At 35.5% G+C, this 15,205-nt stretch overlaps 1 protein-coding gene across 1 annotated transcript in view; it reads left to right on the top strand.

The window, feature by feature from the left end:
• The window catches only part of LOC107726009 (adiponectin receptor protein 2-like), a 38,149-nt gene extending 28,098 nt beyond the window's left edge, over positions 1-10,051 (top strand). Inside the window, exons 3-8 of the mRNA XM_016535462.1 lie at positions 4,461-4,619; positions 6,401-6,572; positions 7,374-7,560; positions 8,436-8,623; positions 8,790-8,983; positions 9,082-10,051. Of these exons, the coding sequence (XP_016390948.1) occupies positions 4,461-4,619; positions 6,401-6,572; positions 7,374-7,560; positions 8,436-8,623; positions 8,790-8,983; positions 9,082-9,210 (1,029 nt within the window). The 3' untranslated portion in view covers positions 9,211-10,051. The remainder of the gene's footprint in view (positions 1-4,460; positions 4,620-6,400; positions 6,573-7,373; positions 7,561-8,435; positions 8,624-8,789; positions 8,984-9,081) is intronic.
• Positions 10,052-15,205: the final 5,154 nt, after the last annotated feature.

Raw genomic sequence — 15,205 nt, 5'->3', positions numbered from 1 at the left:
GGGAAAGAAATTATAGAAATTATACTTTTATTTAGCAAGGATGCTTAAAATTGATCAAAAGTGATGATAAAGGCATTTATAATGTTACAAAAGATTTCTATTTCAGATAAATAGTGTTCATATCGATATCGGAATTATATCGTATCGACCGAAATTAAGAAATATATCGTGATATCAATTTTGGCCATATCGTCCAGCCCTATGCTAAACCCAGCAAATCAGACAGTCTGCATGTCGTTTAGGCTCAGGTGAACATACCGAAGAGTTCAAGTGCACTGGAGTGCAATGTTACATTGAAGTGTTAGATTTTTTTTTTTTACTTTTCCTATTAGGCTCTGTAATAAACCTACATGGTTGTTTTTATGAGGTGTAGAGCCAGTGCTTTTTCTGTATTTACTCTCCCTTTTTCCTTTACACAGATCTATACGAGTTGTCCCAGCTGTGTCCCCGGCAAACAAGCAAACTGTTTTTTTTTCTTCTCTCTCTGGCAGGAAAGTGATTATTGTTCTTGATGATCTCTAGAGAGGGTCATTACATTCAACCAATCAGTGCACGCAGTGAGCATAACACTGCACGTCTCAATTACTCTGGGATTAAGGGCGGTGTGATGTGACCAAAATCTTACATTACAGCATGAGTCATCACAGTAACAATATATATCATAATATAGATTTTTATTGGAAATTCAGTAGAAAAATAAGTTTTATATTAAATAACCATGTGGTAATGCCTATTTTTGAATAATCCAGTGGATTTTTATTTATTTAGATCCTGGATGCACACAAAAAAAGCAGAAGAAAATTACTTGTTTATTTATGTTAATAAATGTATAATTATAATATATTTTAGCATTATAATTTTATATGTTTTATAATTTAAATTTAAATCATTTTTAAAGTTAAATTTGTTCTGGTTGACCAGTTTATATACAGTTTTAAAGTGCATACCTTTATCTTGGAAAGTATTGATTTTGAAAGCTGCAAAAGTTACAAAACCACGTCTAAAATTGTGGTTGCATTTCTCATGATGACACATTTTATCTGATGTGAAGAGGTGCCATTTTTTTCATTACAGGTCGAAGAGAGTGAGAGACCTGTTGTATTACTATGTTCACGCATGCCTTTGTGAGGTGTGCACATCAATGTCTTGTTTGGGATTGTTTTTAGGGTGTGTTTGAGTATTCCTTTGGTGACCTAAGATGACAACCATTGCTAAGGAGTTCATGTCATTTCACACCCTGTTCTCCCGAACATTCTTAAACTGGAAAATGAACTACAGCATGTGCTCACAACAGCAGTTTGAGTCTGCTTACAAACACACACACTTAAATGCTTGCTTTAGAAGTGTGTGCAAGATTCGTTTGTTTCATTGGCTTCTTTATAGGCCTTTTAAGCCCAGTGAGAGCACTATATGGAGCCCTTTTTAGGCATAAAGTAGCAAGTGTGATACATTTGTCAGAGCTATGGATAGCACCCTTGAATATCTCAGAATTAGGGTGAAACTGGCAGACACCACACATTTAATATGCACACATACTCTTGTAATGAGAGTGAACCGAACACAGTCAGCCTTACAGTGTGTTGTCTTGTTGGCAGGCATCAGAAGTAGGTTATTCATGCATTATAGATCCAGTTCTGGTCCTGCACGGCTCCTCTTGTTGACAAGATAGACACACTGTCTGCCTTTTACCGTGACCTCTCTGTTCACAGGTTTACTTGTTCGTGGAAGTGTCCCAGATTTTGCTTGTTAGATGGATAGTTTGTCAGGTGAAAATATATTTAGGACTCTCGGGAGTCTATTTCACTGAATTGCACAATACCTGGTTCATCTCATTCACACTCAGGACATTGTCAGGAACATAATGACCTTTAACCCTTCAACTACACCTGTATTTGAGTTGTAATATTTACTGATGTCCAGACATTGTTTTCTAAACCCATAATTCTAAGGATTAAACTTAATTTAAATGATTGGACTTCTGATTTTTGCCTGATTTTATGATCTGCCTGGCATAGATTTATACTATAGTATATTATAGTGATGTTCTCATCTCTTTAATAGTGAATTTGTAGTCAATTAATTTTTTTATATCAAATTATTATTGTTGTTTTGACATTGTTTAATATACAGAATAGCACAGACAAACAATCAACTTTGCAACAGTAAGTAAAAATAATAATATTAATAATAAAAACGCATGATAAATGAAATGTAGATAGATAGATAGATAGATAGATGGATAGATATAAATGGTTAAAACTAATCAGTTAAACTGAAGAGTGAATGACAGAAATATTCAAAACAATATTTAAAACCTAATATACTCCAAAATATACAAAGAATATACATGTATACATAGCCCAAAGTCTAATGGTGTCCTCTCTGGCACCATGAATTAAAGTAGCGCCATTAAAGTAGTCAATTAATTTTAACAATAACAATTGCTATTTATTTATTTTTTAGACTAAACCTATTTTAAATAGGTTTTTATTAGACTATTTAAATTTAAATTAAATTAGACTAAACCTATTTTATACCACAAGTGAAAAGGGAATATTTAATCAATTTTTGTAATTAAAATGATTCTGATAATTGTATAATGATTTTTTTTAATTAAAAAACAATGTTATTATTATTATTATTATTATTAATAATAATAATATTATTAAATATTGTATTTAAATATATAAAAAATGTGTATAATTTTGATATATAAAATTAACAATATATTAGTGTTACAAATATTAATGTTATTAATATATTTTTCTACTTTTTTGTTACTGTCTTAAGTTTTATTGTGTGTATATATTATTATTTTAATTGGTAAATGTCACATTTAATCCATTCATCCATTTTACAAGGCCTGTGTGAAGAATTGCCTTATTTGATGCAAAAATGTAGTTCGTCATTCTGCTAATCTGGTGATGTTGAATAGCTAAACTCAAGGCTGAATAAGTTTAGAAACCACTGAAGTGTGTCTATTTATGGACCTGCCTTAAAGCGCTGCCGGGCTGAAGCAAAAAGTAGGTGCAAAAACGCAAGCGTCTGTTTCTGATTTTATTGACTGACTGCACCTAATTACAGAGTAAAAGAAATGTGGTTCAGATGCGTTCGCTGTTGAATCTTGTCTTCTGTTGTCTGTGTGTGGTTACACTGTCAGAATGGCACTGAACATACTGCAGTAGGACCTCTGCTGGCTGTCCACTGGAAGTGACGCTGACGCTCCAGCTCAGGGCCTTCAAGGTCACCTACATTCGTGCCTCTGCTCCAGTCATACCTTATTCTGTTGAGGACAACCTCCAGCTGTGTGTGTGTTTCTCAGTATCAGCCTGAAGAAAGAGGAGGGGGCTATGTATTCTCAAAGCTGCTAGGGAATTAGTACCACGCTAATGCCATGTCAACACTGATTACTGAGACACTGATTGTCCCACTGGCCAAGTCTGATCTGCTTAAGAGAGGCTTGTTAACCTGTACTACTAAACAACACCTCACACTTTCACCCTCTACAAACCTTTCTCCTTCTGTCTTATCTGTTTGTCCAGCAGTTTGCCACAGATTTGCAATAAGGCAAAGCCGACTTGATATTTATTCAATGCAGGCTGCTTTGGGAAAGCCTCTGTGTGTGTTTATATATCTGAGCAGTGGCAGTACCTGAGAGAGAGAGTTCACCCTGATACTGTTAATAGTTTGTGTTAGTGATGTTTGCACACACACCCTAGTGTGTTCAATATTATATATTTGATAGATGAGCATATATAAGCCTCTTGGGGACGATCTTTATGCCCCCCCACACACAGCGCTGATTGTTGGTATAGCACACGCTGTGCGCAAAGAGATAAATTGGAGCGAGTCAGCAGGGTTTTGCTTCCAACACACAAAGCGCTGAGAACATGCCATAAGCAAGGTCATACCAATCAATGCAGTATTAATTAAATTGAGTGTGTGTGTGTTTGAGTGTGTGTATTAGAGAGAGTACTTGAATGACCTTTTATATGGGCTGGGAGTTTGTGATGTCCCAGTTGACTGGGTGTTTGGGTCAGGATGGTTGACTAGTCGTCCATTGAGTTTACCTAAATTTCTTTTCTTTTCTTTTTTTGCAATATTTATAGAGATGCATCTTTACCTTTTTATAAAATGTAACAAATAATAAATATAAAACAAACTTATTTCATTGTATTTATAATACTAATAAAAATATTTTTTGTATATTATATAATTTTACAATCTCCCTCTCTATATATATAATTTTTTATATATTATATTCTACATACAAAATTCTTACTCTTTTATATATAATATTTAACAAACTATATCGATCTATCGCTCTCTCTAAAATATGCAAACACACGATTAGATATAAATAGATTTTACAAACAAAAAATGCATAGATGAAAGTTAGAAATAATATATTCACTGTGCCAGATTATGCTGAAACCTGACGAATTTGTGTTTGTTTTCAGTGTCTCTTTGCGAGGAGGGTGGTACATGAAAAGGAGGAGGAAACGACAGAAAGAGAAGAGGAAGATGACGAGGAGGAAGAAGAGGATAAGAGCTCTGATGAAGGCCTTCTGCTACAGGCACACCATGCCATGGAGAGGATGGAGGAGTTTGTGCACAAGGTCAGACTCTCAAGTTCATCTCACGCGCACACACATTTGTTTCACAGCTCCGTAAACACAGATGTGCATTATCATTGAGTTTATATGTCGAAGGTCATACGGTGAGATTAAACGCATGACGTCAGCACACCTGACCCGAGCCGAGTGCTCACAGCTGCTTTTACACGAACACGCCACAGTCCACCAATATGGAAAACATCCCTGCCAAACCAGACGCCCATCTCCTGGCTCCAGCAGCCTCTCATCTCAATCTTGTATCGAGAGTCTGCCATATGCAGAGGAACAGGAACTGAAAGCCGTCCTTTGTAACATGCGCTGCAATGCTGAGCCCTATAAACCAGCTCAAGTTTAGTTTGCTTTTTGAGCCCCTTCTGCTTTAATGGCTCTTTCCTTCCTCTCCTCTCTCCCCCTCTGGGGAAGAAGCCAAATCTCTCTGTGTCGAAGAGCAAACACAGTGCAAGATCCAATCAGTGCCATTCAATGTCAGCACTCAGGTACAGAATCTTGAAAGGAACACATCTAGGAAGATTTTAAAATGCACATCCTGACAGATGACCGAAAGGCACGTCATGGAGTCGATCAAACAACCTGACCTAGTTTCATTTGTTTTATTTATTTAAAAGTACGCCCAGATACACAGAGCTAGGAGCTGTTCTCTCAGCAGATACGGCACATTCATGGCCTCTTTGCCCTCGGCTGTAGTCACTGCATGTGCTGTACTTATAGGTGTAATCCTGTGGTCACGCCTGTGACTGGTATGATTGCACGGGAGTGGTTTTCATCAGCATGATTTGGCAGAATGCTGCTAAGAAACTGCAAAGCTTCTTCCCAGCAGTGTTACCACAGCTGGTAGAGAAACCAGGCAACCTAGTTTTAAGAAAACCACACAAGAAAAAAAATCCAGATTCAGTTATATATTATTAGTTTTTTTTTCTTCTCAATCTTATGAAAGGAACAGTCAACACAATTGTGCATATGAAAATGTTGTACTCAATGTGTTCTTTGGCCCTAACTAGACTCAGTAGTTGAGGGTGGCCACCCAGGATGAGTTAGTTTTTTCATTGAACAGAATTGGAGAAATGTAGCATTACATCACTTGCTCACCAATGGATGGATCTTCTGCCGTGAATGGGTGCTGTCAGAATCAGAGTCCAAACAGCTGATAAAAACATCACAATAATACACAAGTAAAGCCATTCACTGCAGAGGATTATCTGGTGAGCAAGTAATGTAATGCTAAATTTCTTCAAATCTGTTTCAACAGATGAGTACATTTTCAGCAAATTTTCATTTTTTGGTCAATTATTCCATTAAACTGCACTTGTTTTTATTCAGGTGGCTTGCTATAAATTTCAACTTGCTTTGCTGGATTCACAGGTTTTTGCTCGACCTTGACATTAGTCGACTTGTGCTGCTGTGCTGAAAATGCAGTGTATACTTGTACATGCAATAATACACAAGCTTTGCGCTAACATACTTCTGTAGAGCATGTTTTGAGCCTTAGAATTATTTCTGGCTCACTGTATGTGTAATTTTTGCCTGTGCCTTAACTCATAATTACTGTAATACTTATCTCTTGCTCTCAACTCCTCTCACATACACGAGCGGACTGTGTAATTACTTTCTGAAGTCAAATGAGAGGGCTTTTCTCATGCCAGCTTGTAATGCTGACCTGAGCTTGGCGTAATGATATGTCAAAGAGTGGCCAGATATGTCATCTTTTCAAAACTGCAGGGTTGCTTTTGAGATCTTACAGTGATTCTTTTAATTTGGTGTCTTAGATGTGGGAGGGCAGATGGCGTGTCATTCCACATGATGTCCTCCCCGATTGGCTGAAGGATAATGATTTCCTGTTGCATGGGCACCGGCCGCCCATGCCCTCCTTCAGAGCATGTTTCAAGAGCATCTTCAGAATCCATACAGAAACAGGCAACATTTGGACACATCTTTTAGGTAAAACACACTTACACACAAAACATTCACAACGTGTTAAAACATGTATTTATTTATTTTACTTCTAAAATTTGAATTATATATTTATATTTAAATTAAATATTAAGTAAAAAAATAATTAATTACATTTCGATTAAATAAGAAAAACTACTCCCACGTTTAAACAATTATATTTAACATCAAATTTAAATATTTTATATTTATTTTATATATTTATAATATCATAATAAAAAATAAATATATAATAAATAGAAATACACAAATATAAATGTATATAATCAAATATAAATATTAAATTGAAATAAAATGATTTAAATTAAATAGAAACAAAAACTACATCAGAACAGTAAACGTTTATTTTCTGCATGCTGTACTGCCACCTAGTGGAGAAATATAGTCATTCTTCACATAACATTAAATGTAGAGGCTATAAGGTATAAGAGGTATAAGGTCATGCTAAACATAATAGACTGTGGGTCTAGGTAATGGTATTGATCGTGAGGTGAGATCGTAATGTGCAGCTATTGATCTACACCTTTGGACTCGTGGAGTGACTGAGCCATAATGGACAAAACAGATGTTTGATGTTGATCTACTAGTAACCGCTAAGCTTTCTGATGTGCTTTGAGTTCAGTTTGATTTCGATTCTACTCTTTGTACATTCATTGATTTATCGCATTGACCTGTAGAGAGCAAGGGCCTATGTATAACTGACTAAATGATGATTAGCATTTATATGAGTATTGAGATTGAACTCTAACACACACATACATGTAACCAGTATTTCCCTTGTGTCTACAGGCTGCCTGTTCTTTGTCTGTCTGGGCATTGTGTACATGTTCAGGCCCAATATGTCGTTTGTGGCACCGTTCCAGGAGAAGATTGTCATCGGCGCATTCTTCCTGGGGGCCATTCTCTGCCTGTCCTTCTCCTGGCTCTTTCACACAGTCTACTGCCACTCGGAGGGGGTGTCCCGTGTCTTCTCAAAGTAAGCACCTGCAACACTCACTGTATATATATTTTTATTTTTATTGAAAGGCCATTTGTAACTTGAATGTGCAAGGCTTCCAGTTTTTTTTTAGCTGTATAAAACAGCTTATGCTACTTGATATTACTAACTGGTATTTCTTATATTATTTTAATGTATTATTGCAATTATAAACACACTGGTTTATAGCGCAAATAGTTTTACCGTTTACTGCACTTTGTTATTCTTCTAGTTATTTACCTATAGTGGCTAATGAATCTGAAGTCTCGCACATTCACAGAAAATAGTTTATTTCCACGTTGCAAAATAAGGTGGATAGTATTCCCAACTATTAGGGAATTTTAAACTGTGGGTGACACTTTATTATAAGATTCAGTACTTTTAGTATTTGATGCACTAGGATCACTTTATGGCATATATTAATCTTGGTTAATGATACTTAGTAGATATAGTTCTTTTTTTAGTCCAAAACATCTGTTAATGTGTATTATGTTAATATATAATATAATGTTAATATATTTATTTTAACTTTAAAAATAATCTATATGTAAACATTAAACAAGATTAATTCTGTGAAATAATTATTTAACAAAAGCTAATAAAGTCAAGATAGTTGCTAAACATTTTTGAAATTTCGTTAAATTGCTCTTTAAGTTTAGTATATTTAAAAATGTTTGTTTAATTTTTTTTTATTTAAAGTACATTTGAATGAATTAAATTCATTTTTTAGTTAATAAATTATTTTTATTGGAATTGATACTTTTTAATTTAAATCATTAAATTTGGGTATATTTAAAATGATTTTAAAAAATCATTCAATTATTTAATATAGATTTTTCTCTTAACCTCCTTTCTCTCTTTCCTTTCTATCACAGGTTAGACTACTCGGGCATTGCGTTCCTGATCATGGGCAGTTTTGTACCGTGGCTGTATTACTCTTTCTACTGCTCCCCTCAGCCCTGTTTCATATACCTGATAGTGGTGTGTATCCTGGGGATCGCTGCCATCACTGTCTCACAGTGTGATTTCTTCGCCACGCCACAGTACCGTGGAGTCAGGGCTGGTAAGACACTGTCTCACTCTGTTCAGGACAAATGTGTGACATTTTGCCACGTGCCAGTGGTGGGTCATAAATCTCTGCTTGCGCTTGGTTCTTAACAAGTCTAGAAATGTCTAATAGTGCAATATAAATAGTTAAATGAGTACCTGTCCTGTCTTCTGTGTCTCAGGTGTGTTTGTGGGTCTGGGCCTCAGTGGAGTCGTCCCCACGCTGCACTTTATGATCACTGAGGGCTTCCTGAGGGCCACCACCATGGGTCAGATGGGCTGGCTGTTCCTCATGGCCGTCCTGTACATCACCGGAGCCTGCCTGTACGCCGCACGCATCCCAGAGAGATTCTTCCCTGGCAAGTGTGACATCTGGGTGAGTCGACGTCCTGGAATTCATACACTGAGTTCACAATCCACGCTAGCCTCTCAATACATTTCAAGTCTAATCCGTACCTTGTCATTATTTTGCAGTTCCACTCCCATCAGCTGTTCCATATCCTGGTGGTAGCAGGTGCTTTTGTGCACTTCCACGGTGTTTCCAACCTGCAGGAGTTTCGTTACACAGCTGGCGGAGGCTGTGCGGAGGAGGGTGGCGTGTGAGCCCCGTGTCCTGCGGTGCTTGAAACGCACCACTAGAGGGAGACAATGTTCCTCTTACCTTTGCCGCCAGCAAGTGTTCCTCCTGCCCATGAGGGGTAAACCTAAGAGGACAGCACTGAACGACAAAGATACCCACCTTTATTATTTTTCTCTTTCCGTTTTTGGTTTGTTCTCGGTTTTGCCCCCTTAAATAAAATGCATCATGGGATAAGGTGGACACAGGTTGAGGATGGCAGTTTGTTTCCTAAGATCATACATTGAGAAAGAAGAGCTTTTTGGCTTGGTCTACTGCTGTTTGATGGTCTATTGCTGTTTTTTCTTTGTACAAGAAAAAGCGTTAAACACAAAAACAAAACAAAAAAAATGCAAATGTGTGACCGTTTCTTGGGGTGGGCAGTTAGCCATTTTAAACTTTTTTCATGTAAATAAGATTTCTAAAATTTGGGTTATATAGATTTGTACGAAAATAAAGTTATAAAATGTTTTTTAAAAAATACATCATTATATGGTTTAACGGAGGTGAAAGAGAGAACGTAGGAAAGAGACCCATGTGGTCTCGAGTCGGAAGCGGCCAACCAGACGCCTCGGTGTTCTGTCATCCTAAGCACAGCTGTTAAGAGCTAAAAACGCACCTGTAGGCCAGTGGGACGCCCTGCACAAGATGGAGCCGCCAGGATTTAGCACTCACGTACTCCACAAGCCTTCATATCGCTGTCAGCGCTGTTTCCTTCCACACAGAAGGCCGGTTTTCCATCTTCTGATTATTTCTCTCTTTCTCTCTCTGTTCTCGTTTTATTCATCTTTGTGAATGTTGACTCAACCTGGTTTGGAAAAAAAAAAAGAATCGATGAAAGACTTGCTGTTTCAAAGTACACAAAATCATACTCGAGCAGTGCAAGGATGCGTTTGTTGTGTAATGTTCTGTGTTCACCATCTGTACGTGATATAATTTATTAAAGAGTTTTCATGGAAACATTACAACAAGCTGTAATGTTCCACATTTAAACATGAGCAATGTTTGTTTTCTCAGAGATTTTTACATGCATTATTTATTTTAATTTTAAAATAAACAAATTAAAAAATTAAACTTTCATGACTCTTGTGGTTTGTTTTTCTTTACTTGCTACTGAGGTTCATTTTTGCACACCAAGTTAAAGTTTTAAATCGGTTGCAACATTTAATTCACGATTATAATAGATTACAAGGTTTCCTTTTTTAAGGGCTCTCAAAAGTGTGTAAAAGTCTACTACCTTTCACAATACAGTTCATGATAGTAGCTAAACTTCAGAACTGCCAATCAGTACAGTCATTTTAACAATTTCCTGTTGCTAGAGTAATTAGTCACATGACATTTGCAGCTCAGGTGATTGGCTCAAAGCAATCCGAAAAACTGATAATAAAGGTCCTACTAACGAGTTGGACAGGCATGACTCGAGCAGCCTAACTAAACACAAGTGGATACGCTGTACCTACATCACTTTTACACAACCTATAAAATTAATGCATGGTATCTAACAAATAAATAACTTGCATAAAGCAAAGTTTTCATATAAGTGCTGTCATTATTAAAGAATGACATTTAATTTTGACATGCCCATTCCAATGTCACATCTTGTAATCACATTATTCCTGACTCCACATAATTACACAGGGCATCACTATTGAAATGAACATGAATTATAACATAACTTTCTAGGTATTCTAAATATTAAAACAAATACATAAAGCAGTGTTTATACTATTTGGTCAACCTATTAAATGGCTTAGTTGTCTTTCTCAGAACATTAAAATGGCATTTTAAAACCAAGATAATTATATCAGTTATTAGATTTCAGTCATGGGGTTCAAAGGGTTAACACTGTCCTAAAGCAACGCACAGACCCTCTAGTGATACACTCCAAATTAAAGAGTATAAATAATGAAATACCAAGCTGCGCTGGTAGGATGGTGGCATTCAACTGCACTCATGCAGGTTCAAACTCAATAAGCAGACATTTTTAAAGTTGCTTTGCGTAAGAATACATCTGCCAAATACAAACTTTGGCTGCTAGGGAGAAGGTGAATGAGAATCGTGAGAATTCAACCACACACCTCCCTTGCATTTTGTTTCATCTCCCACCATCCCACAACAACCCAACTCCTTACCAGCCAAAGTTGGTATTTAGGAAACGTTTGCACATCTTAAAAAAACATTTAGAATGAAATGCACTGTTAGCGATGCTGGAAAGTGCATCTGAAAGCACATTTACCCTGAAAATAAACTTTTTTGCAGTGATACTGTGATACAGTGAACGTGTTCTAGGAACTGGGTTTAAATTGCATCGTATAAATAAAAAGCAAATTCATTATAAAACTATGAATCACAAGACCATTTTAACGCCTACATCATTACCAGACAATTTAGTTATTTTGTATATTCTCGTTCACGTTTACATGTTCAAAACTACCACGTTGACGCGAAAAGCAATGAGGTTTATTGCGTGCAGTGTCTTTCGCTCCGCCCTTTTCTCCTTATATGGTATAGAACGCACCCAACGTGCTACGCTTATGTAAACAAACAGACGTTTTCACGTGCGCGGCAGATTCGAACGAGGAGGACAATATTTGACTGAAAACATAACAAAATCAACATTTTTGTGCACGGAAAGCAGTCGAATCACTTCAGAACGCTTGGAATAACGTATACGAATTATATGGATAACGTTGATTGTGTTTTTGGAGCTTGACGCTTAATGATCATCCCTCCTCCTTGTTTCACGGATGTAAACGTCATCGGATTGGACGTGAAGGTGAGTAAATGACAATTTGTATCAACTACGTTAATGGAAGTAAATGATGCGTGCGTCGGAAACAACCACTATTAAAGCGGATCATTCCTCCAAAAGCGCAAATGCTTTATGAAGACAATAAAGAAAGTAATTTCGTTCCAACTGCTATTTTCATTCATTAATGCAGATACACTTAATATCCACAGGAGGGCGCTAGAAATGTGTTTATCTCTTGCACGTAGCTTCGAAACTTTCTTAATTCAAAAATGTAATGAATCTTTTGCTTCGATTCGATTCAGTGATTCGGTCAATTTTGATGGTTCGTCGCTAGAGGGCGATGATCTTGTGAACCCATGAACAAGTGCCTGACGTTTTTTTTTTGTGTGTTTTCCTGATCTCGGTCCGTTTTATAATTTAGAATCAGTTAATGACAAAAAACACATCTCTTCCATCTTTACTTGGCCCTCTAACTCTATACTCTAACTCTCTATTCTAATTCTATTCTTTTAAAAAAACGTGCCCCTTTTAGACTTGCACTCTATTCATTTACGAACTGCTTGTAGTTACATTTAGTAAAATTAAAATTAATTACATTTAGTCATTTAGCCTTTCTTTTATCCAAAGCGAAATGAGGACAATGGAAGCAATCAAAATCAACAAAAGAGCAATGATATGCAAGTTCTATGACAAGTCTCAGTTAGCCTAACGCAATACACGTAGCAAGGTTTTTTTTAATTATATAATAAATAAAAAGAAAACAGAATAGAAAAAGAATCTATCTTTTCTTAAAAAAAACTAACACTAGCTTCTCTATTCTTTTTGTATTCTACAACATTAGTTTCCTTTTTATTTATTATACAATTAACAAAAGCAAAAAAGGCATCTAACACTAGCTTGCTCTATTCTTTTTCTATTCTATCGGTTTTCTTTTTATTTATTATATAATTTTAAAAAAAACTTGCTAAGTCTATTGCATTAGGCTAACTGAGACTTGTCATAGAACTTGCATATCATTGCTCTTTTGTTGATTTTGATTGCTTCCATTGTCCTCATTTCGCTTTGGATAACCTGTAACTCCTTTTCTTCCTGTCAGGTGATTGAGATGAGAAATCTGGATGCTCCGTATCTTCTGCCTGAACACGTCTTCAGAGAGAAGTGTGTGTGAGTATTTCTGTGAATGTGTTTTTACTAAAGGACTATATCAGTAATCAGCTGATATTAAAGATTTTTTTTAAAATGTATTGATATCATTAATTATGCAGGCACATTTCCTCAAATTTTTCATTACCTTGGCCTTAATCTACAACTCACTTAACGTTAATCTTTAAAAACAGTAATAAAGCTATTAAATGTAATCTTTAGCTGAACTCAAAATAAATATCAATTTTTTCATGCTGTACATTATAATGTTGTGAGTTCTGAATTTATTTGCAGCCTTTAAAATTATTGTTTTAGATTTAATTTTTAATGTATTTAGTCAAAATAGTATTGAGTTTTAATATCAGCCATGGCTTGAATCTGTTGATTTTATTAATGCATAATAACAATGGCATAACTCATTCCAGGTCTTTTTCCTTGTGTGTATCTGTATGTTTGTGTGTGGATCAGGCTCCCAGAGTCTTTAGACCGGGACGCTGTTGGTTTGTATTTTCAAACGGCTGATCTGGCAGAAGCTCTGTCTGTACCTGGATATAACGTAGAGAGACTGGCCATACCGTACATACCCCAGGTTACAGGTAAACACTATTCTGTACTGTACAAAATGAAGATGTTATCTGATTTAATTCAGTATCCACGATTAAATCTAAAGCAGCAACATTACATGCTAATTAACTCTGCATTGGCATTTATTTTTTTAACAAATATGTTTTTTTTTATAAAAATATATTTTCTGCCTATGAAATTACTTTTTGATTAAGCAATAATATTGATGAATATTATAACATTTTCCTGTCCACTTAAAAATCACAGTAGGTAAAATAAATTCTTGTCCTGTTTTTTTTCTGATTGAATATTTCATTTCAGATGAAAATGTCACATTATGAAAATAAAATAGTTGTGAATGCCATTTCATGCTGTCTTTAAACGGTTAACCATACGTACAGCTGGAATACACTACACATCTTTTGCCCAGATTTTTGGCATGATCTGCTGCCCTGGCCTGACGCCAGGACACACAACTTGGGGGGGCTTTTATATTGATGAAATATATATTGTATATATATATTTTTTTTATATTGTCTCACTCCAAATACATTATTTGGGTAACACTTTACAATAATTAACTAACGCTTTAATACAATTTATTACATTAACTAACATTTAACTAATGGAACCTTATTGTAAAGTGTTACAGTTATTTGTTATTAATGCATATATGTTCACAAAACACTGTTAAATTAAACAGAAAAGCAAACAGGTGTGCATGATTTTGATCCTTACCTTAATCCTGCTTTTGGACCAGGCTCGGTTGCAAAATCACATCACTCTGTTCTTCTGAAATTATCTTTATCTATAGTGTAGTAGTTAGCTATCTCTGTGTCGTACGTGGCCGCTTGTCAAGCATGAAAAACACAAGTTTTATTACATTTTATTACATTTTTTATTCAAATTGCTTATTTCTTTAAAACAAAACAAAACTAACACTAAATTCTCTATTATTTTTGTATTCTATCTTTTGTTTTCTTTTTATTATACAATTAACAAAAAGCAACAAAAAAAACACTAGCTTGCTCTATTCTTTTTCTATTCTATCGGTTTTCTTTTTATTTATTATATAATTTTAAAAAAAACTTGCTAAGTCTATTGCATTAGGCTAACTGAGACTTGTCATAGAACTTGCATATCATTGCTCTTTTGTTGATTTTGATTGCTTCCATTGTCCTCATTTCGCTTTGGATAAAAGCTCTGCTAAATGACTAAATGTAATGTAAATGTAAAAGTTAGAGGATTAATTTGTCTCTAATTGGTCTACACAAAACAAGCACTAATAAAACAACACAAATTAGACATACACTTCATATTTAATGCTATTTACTTTGTAATCTTTTGGTATTTAAACATTTGCATTTGGTTTGCAAAAATAGCCATAACAAATTCGGACTGTGTTGTGGTTGTATTTACACCGTTTTGACCAGCAGGTGTCGCCAGCGTGTGGTGTTTCGAGCGCTTCGGAAGAGTGAATCATTTTGCGAAGCAATCGATTCAAATGATTCGAAAAGCTCCGG

This window comes from Sinocyclocheilus rhinocerous, unplaced genomic scaffold, assembly GCF_001515625.1.
Source record: "Sinocyclocheilus rhinocerous isolate Xijiao unplaced genomic scaffold, SAMN03320098_v1.1 scaffold395, whole genome shotgun sequence".
Taxonomy (NCBI): Eukaryota; Metazoa; Chordata; class Actinopteri; order Cypriniformes; family Cyprinidae; genus Sinocyclocheilus; species Sinocyclocheilus rhinocerous.
The sequence above is the reverse complement of the archived record's forward strand: the minus strand, read 5'-3'. Positions and strand labels throughout refer to the sequence as shown.